The sequence below is a fragment of the Protobothrops mucrosquamatus genome, unplaced genomic scaffold (genome assembly GCF_001527695.2).
Source record: "Protobothrops mucrosquamatus isolate PMUCROS unplaced genomic scaffold, P.Mucros_1.0 scaffold_154, whole genome shotgun sequence".
Classification (NCBI taxonomy): Eukaryota; Metazoa; Chordata; class Lepidosauria; order Squamata; family Viperidae; genus Protobothrops; species Protobothrops mucrosquamatus.
This window is the reverse complement of record NW_015386230.1, coordinates 1,509,311-1,516,344: the sequence shown is the minus strand read 5'-3', so window position 1 is coordinate 1,516,344 and position 7,034 is coordinate 1,509,311. Positions and strand designations below refer to the sequence as shown.

At 35.5% G+C, this 7,034-nt stretch overlaps 1 protein-coding gene across 1 annotated transcript in view; it reads left to right on the top strand.

Moving 5' to 3' along the window:
• The window catches only part of LOC107291258 (coiled-coil domain-containing protein 85C-like), a 44,817-nt gene that overhangs the window by 18,805 nt on the left and 18,978 nt on the right, over positions 1-7,034 (top strand). Inside the window, exon 3 of the mRNA XM_015820247.1 lies at positions 4,942-5,046. Within this exon, the coding sequence (XP_015675733.1) occupies positions 4,942-5,046 (105 nt within the window). The remainder of the gene's footprint in view (positions 1-4,941; positions 5,047-7,034) is intronic.

Below are 7,034 nucleotides of genomic sequence, written 5' to 3'. Positions count from 1 at the left end.
TTTCCTGCTCTTTTACAGAGCATATGTTGATATTAGATTTCTAAATGCTAATTCCAAGCTGTATTCTTGGATTTTTACTTCCGAAATAATGGTATTTAATGTTGTAAGAGATGGGCAGCAGCAGCAACATAGATGACATCCTCTCCCACCTTTAAATAATTATTTGCAAGATTAAAGTCTAGCATAATCTCTCTGCTAATCAAAAATAGGAAAGATAACAATACTGGATCACTTCTTTGTGTATGAACATACCAACCAAGCCAACTGAGTGACTTTAAAGTACAGGTTTAAATAGAATTATATTGTCTTCCATTGATGTGTTATTAGTTCTTGTCTTTTAATGGATGCTTGGGATTTCCTATTCCCTAGCAATTTTTTAAAACTAGATTACAAAGCTTGCTTTAATGAGTAAGAATTTAAAAGCATTTCAGAAGTATGTAAGGTTTCCCAAAGGTAATTAAAATGATTTATTCCTCTTATGGCTTCTGTAATATCTTACTAAGTTTGAGTGAAAACTGGAACACATTGTTCACAAAATATGCACAGTGGCAATATCAGGGATGTGACATGTGTCTGCAAATGCTTGTTTTAGCTTGTTCCAAACTACTGTATATTTGCAATTTCTGAAATAATCAAAAACAGTCAAGCTGTTTAGTATTAGAGTTCTGTGTTATAATCAAGGGATGAGATTTGTTAGGAACAAGATGCACTTCTGAAAGTTTTTGTATCGGTGCAACAAGATACAATTTACAACATATAAATTTAAACAAATAAATATAAAGTTTATCTGAGTATTGTTTACTCTAAATCAGGGGTGTCAAACTCACAATGTCACATGACATGTTGCGACGTATCGTGACTTTTTTGCCATTGCCGGCAATGGGGTGGGTGCGTTTTTGTTATGATGCATCCGGCCCGCAGGCCGGCAGTTTGACATCCCTGCATTAAATGGACATTCTCTCCATATTTTTTGACAATGGTGCTTGAGCAGTTCTACCTTATGATGTTCAACAAGCCATTTCAGCCTTTGGAAGCTCTTCTGACCATAAGGAGGAAAGTAGAAGTAATTTCTTAGTAAGCTTAGCAGAATTAAACTAGCCAGCTGTGTCCTATTTGGCAGACTTTGCAACTTTGTAACTGTTCAACCTGTTTATGCTTTAATCAATCATTATACTTTATAACAGCTGTTTTTAACCATTGAGTGATACACAAGAATTTAATTAACTTTGTTCTGAGAAAAATACAGCATCTCTTTCAATAGTATTCCTTTATTTTTACCAATATAGATGAGTCATAGTTAAAATGGCTACTAGCTCTACACTGATGCTCAACATAGGGCTTTATATAATGCAACTACATGAAACATTCCTTGAGTGACAGTTTCAAGATGAGTCCAAATTGCTGCTTATTTCAGTGCTGAGATAGAGGAACTTCTGTTCATGAAGAAGATTAATAGCTTTTCAAGCTATTAAGGATCACCCACCAGATTTCTTTTACATGGTCTTGGCTTCTTACTGATCTGTATGCTAATACTCAGGAGACTTCAATGGCCTGAAAAAATCCAGCCTTCCCCCTCCCCCTAAAACTCTCCAAGGCAGTGACTTTAATTTTTCTTATGTAATGAAGTAGTAAGGCTGTTGTATGTGAGCCTAAGTTGGTTGACATTGAATGCATTCTTGCTGATATAGCATTATTATGCAGGTTTTGTTATATGATGCAATATTAATGACTTAATAGCAATATTGCAAATAAATAATAACAAATGTCATATATAGTAATATTGAAATATACCACAGAGATATAGTTTTACTGAAATTAAACAATGTGCTTAATTGACATTATAAAAATACCTACTGGTTAGGGAAGGTAGTAATATACTTATGGGATTATACAAGTAATTGTACGGTATTTATTTTCTGTGTTGTATTAATATAAAATGTAGTGGTTATTAAGGGTTGACACCAACTTGATAGCACATGGTGAATATAAAAGGAGTTATATAAAGGAAAGAAGCCAGCACATTTAATTAATTAAACAATTGCATTATTTAAGTGAATAATATAGTTATGACAATAAGTAACATTAGCAAGTGATATGATACAATAATGAAATTCATAAAGTGATGATAGCGATATCTAAGGTACTGCCACAAAGAAGAGGAGAGTCAACATCTTCTCCAAAGCACCTGAAGGCAGGGCAAGAAGCAATGGATGGAAACTAATCAAGGAGAGAAGCAACCTAGAACTAAGGAGAAATTTCCTGACAGTTAGAACAATAAACCAGTAGAATGGCTTGCCTTCAGAAGTTGTGGGTGCTCACATTACTGGAGGCTTTTAAAAAGTGATTGGACAGCCACTTGTCTGAAATAGTAGGGAGTCCTGCTTGGGCAGGGGGTTAGACTAGAAGACCTCCAAGGTCCCTTCCAACTCTGTTATTCTGTTATTTATGGTTATTGTACTAGAGAAATGGAAATCGTCCTTAGATGAAAAAACAAGAAGCATTATCTGCCAAAAATAATGTGATGGTCATGAACACACATATGTTAGCAAACGCCTATCTTAGTGTCTACAGCCTCCTGATACATCTGGGAGCTGGTGTGTTGAAAAGCAAGTACTAGCTTCTAGTATAATAAAGATCACTGTGGAATGGTTAATAACATCCTGATAGGTTGTGATTGGCCATATTCTTTTACTTGCCATTTTTTTAAACAGACATCTCCCAGAGCAGTTACTTTTTGAGTATTTCACCACAGTCTTAAAATGACAAATGTGTTCCCAACACTACCATCCAAAGTTTATCCCTTTCCTGTTTGGAATGAATAGGCAGAAGTACTGTACTGCACTATACATGACATAAACAGTGTCAAAGTATTAAGCAAAGTATACCCAAATCTGTTTTGCAATATATTAACAGAGGGTTAGAATCAAGATCACGTGAAGTATTAATACCACTTTACAATGCCTTGGTAAGGCCACACTTGGAATACTGCATCCAGTTTTGGTTACCATGATGTAAAAAAGATATTGAGACTCTAGAAAGACTACAGAGAAGAGCAACAAAGATGATTAGGGGACTGGAGGCTAAAACATATAAAAAACGGTTGCTGGAATTGGGTATGTCTAGTTTAATGAAAAGAAGGACTAGGGGTGACATGATAGCAGTATTCCAATATCTCAAGGATTGCCACAAAGAAGAGGGAGTCAAGCTATTCTCCAAAGTGCCTGAAGGCTGGACAAGAAGCTATGGATGGAAACTAATCAAGGAGAGAAGCAACCTAGAACTAAGGAGAAACTTCTTGACAGAACAATTAACCAGTGAAACAACCTGCCTCCAGAAACGGTGAATGCTCCAATACTGGAAGTTTTTAAGAAGAGACTAGATAGCCATTCGTCTGAAATGTATAGGGTTTCCTGCCTGAGCAGGGGGTTGGACTAAAGGACCTCCAAGGTCCCTTCCAACATTATTATTATTATTATTATTATTATTATTATTATTATTATTATTATTATTGTTGTTGTTGTTGTTGTTGTTGTTGTTGTTGTTGTTGTTGTTGTGGTATAAGTCATGGTCTATAACATTGCAGTGAAAACTATTGTTTGATATGTCACAGGTTTGTTTAATGGCTGTGTGTTTATGTGTATGTTTGTGATTTCCACATTTGAATAATTGACCGTGTTATCAGTGATTTTATGTGAGATTCAGTTATTGTTAAGTCTATGTTTAGATGCAATTGCTATTGATTGGGAAAAAGTAATAGACTTGGAATAGATAATAGGTGCATTCCAAAATTTATTTCTAAATTGCCTACCTGTTTATCATTATTAATTTGCTAAACAAAGTAACAGAAATTGCTAAAGATATGTTGCTAATTTTATGTTTTCAGAATTTTCAAACCACCCTTAAAGCACAACAGACATGAAAAAAATATAGCCTGTATATCATTATATGTTTTATCTTAAATTACCTCCAAAAATATTATTTTACATGGAAGATCAACAGAATAACACCAAGGCACAAAAATTTAACAATTGGAAAACTATTTCCTAAGTTTTAGAAAATACTTTACTTGTAGTCATTAAAATAGGTTGTTCTCCCAAAATTCTTGATTTAAATATAATTTTTCTAATTGTGTGGAATTTAGTTATTCTCACTACCTATTCTCACTACCACCAGCAGAAAGTTGTTGCCAACAGGCTATCATAATTCTTTCTCCAATGTGCAGTCCTTCTGATTGCTGAAAAAATTTCCTTCTTTAAACTTTGAGAGATGTTTGATATTGAAGACTACAGAGAAAGATGGAATAATGGAATATTGTGTCCCTTCCAATTATATAGCTGATGTCTTCCAACTAATAGAGTCCAGCCCCACATAAAGTCCAAAGATAAATGTGCCTTGAACAAGATGTATTAGATGATACAGCAGTGGTTCTCAACCTTTTTAATGCCGTGACCCCAACTGGTCGTAAGTCGAGGACTAAACTGGTCGTAAGTCGAGGACTAAACCGGTCGTAAGTCGAGGACTAAACCGGTCGTAAGTCGAGGACTAAACCGGTCGTAAGTAGGGGACTACCCAACCAGTCGTAAGTCGAGGACTTTCCCTGCCCGGGAGCGCCATGCATGCGTGGTTCCGCCCCCTGCGCCGGCGAGGCGTAGCTGGCAAGCGGCAGAGGCGGAGCAGGCCGACCACCAGCTGGCCCAGCCCAAGGGAGGTAAGGCACCCGCCGGAAAAGGGGAAAAAATGGCGGACAAAAAAAATGGTGGACAGCCTTACTTGGCGACCCCCATGAAATGGTCGATTGACCCCAAATGGGGTCCCGACCCACAGGTTGAGAACCACTGTGATAGAGTAAGAGCTAAAGAAGAAAATATAATGGAATTAGGTTTCATGTTTTACTTGGGACTAAACAGATGTCCTGCTTTATCTTTGTCTCTCTTTTTTCAGCAATCAAGCACTGGGGAACTGAGGACCCTTAGGAAAGGGTTAACCCCATACCATTCTGAGTCTCAGCTGTCATCATTGTCGCAGTATCAGGATGCCATGCAAAATGTAAGATACACACAGAAGTCCACTCGTTCTCATTATGTTAGTGGGAGTCTTAGTGAAAAACCCAAGTGAAAAATGTTCATTTCTGGAAGATTGTCAAAGAAAGCAGGAGATAGAGATTTGTACATCTATTGCCATGTGCTAAATAGTATATATGGGAAATTAAGAAAGTATTTTGTCCCCTGTAAGGAGCAGATTGACTGGAATATATTGTAGCATCAGAGATTTTCCCAAATTTTTCATTCTTAAACCGTTTAAGAATACCTTGATGAAGCAAAAGCCTTTGATATAGTAACTGGATATATATGGTACTAAGAAATAGTATTGTTTGTTTTTGTATTGGCTTCATCCATTGTGTTTTGTACATGTTGTGTATTGTATACAATAGTTCATAAAACCATGCTTTACTTACCTTCTTGTTTTCTACTTAGACTGACAATTTTTTTCTTAGTTCTTAAACCATTTAATTTTTATAGAAAAACTTAACGCGTTTTTTTTGTTATCTCCATAAGTCAGTAATTACATGCCTTCACATTTTAATCTTCTAAATATTTATCTAGGGCTGTGGAATCTTGTATGATTAGAATTTAATTGCGGATAAAAGATTACACAGTAGAAACTAATTGTCAAATTTCTTTAAAGGGTTAACTCTACTAGAATACTTTTATACAATATAAGAAGTAATAAATATTATGTTGTAGTGCTTATTCTCAGTACCAGATCAGTTTGAAGGAATTAAAAGGAATGTAGTAAGGGAAACAGAGTAAATATATGCATTTACATATAGTCTGGCTTAATAGTCTAAAACAGGTCCCCAACCTTTTGGGTACCAGGGACTGGTTCCATGGAGAAAAGAATGTGTGGGTTTGTGTGCTGCCTGCATCTTGCAGATGGGGTTTTGCTTGTTTGTGCGGACCAGTTGCTGGCATGCCACGGCCCAGTACCGGTCCACAGACTGGAGGTTGGGGACCCCGGTCTAAAAGGATACCCATATAACCTGGTTTACACATTTTGTTAAACCAAATGTTAACTATGGTTCATTGAACAAACCACAGTGCCTGCTTTACACATAATTCTAAGCTATAATACATGGGTTCACACATCACAAAATACCATAGAGAGCTATACAGTATATAGCACATGTACATTATTGTGTTAAAATATTACATATCATCTATAGTAACTTGAATAAATTGTAACTGGCAAAGTTTACATAACACATTTAACCATAAATGATGGATTATAGATTGTAGTATTGGGATCCACACAATATCTTCCTACATTAACCATATCATGGTGCAACATAGTAACTAGATTTTTTGCTTAGTGTTACATGTATATGAGACTGCAGTCTATCCTCTATTCACTGAACTAGGTCCAATATTAGAAGATTAAAATAACTTTGTTGTGATTTCTCTGCAAAGTACTTATTACATTCATCTGTTACTAATTAAATATTAAGGTCCATGGATCCAGTTTGCTTTTTAATCCATTGAATGTGTTCATTCAAGACATGAGGGAAAGCCAACTGTAGTTTTCAGATTTCTAATACCTAACTTTCTAGCTTACTGATACTACACATTTGTGTCAAGGATGAAAGAATCCTTATTTGTTCATTTGAGCCAGATGCTTATACTAATGGTAAAGAAAAGATTTTTAAAATATGCCAAATAATTACTTGTAAAAGTTCAGGTTATATGCAGAAAGAAATATTTAGTACCAGGAGAAATATTCATGAATTATTCATGAAGTAACTGAAATATTCAATGGATTGCAAAATACTAGATTTGAAAAGATCATCCTAAAACAAGCAAATTTTTAATTTTGGTTTCCCCAATCAGACATAATAATGAGTAATAATAATACCAAAATTTTAATCTTACTTCAAATACAATGGGGTGCCCATTCTGTGATTTTCCCTGGAGAGGCAAGTTTGTTTTGCAATTAATTATTTGTCTGCTTTCACACCTACAGCATTGAATATCCTATGG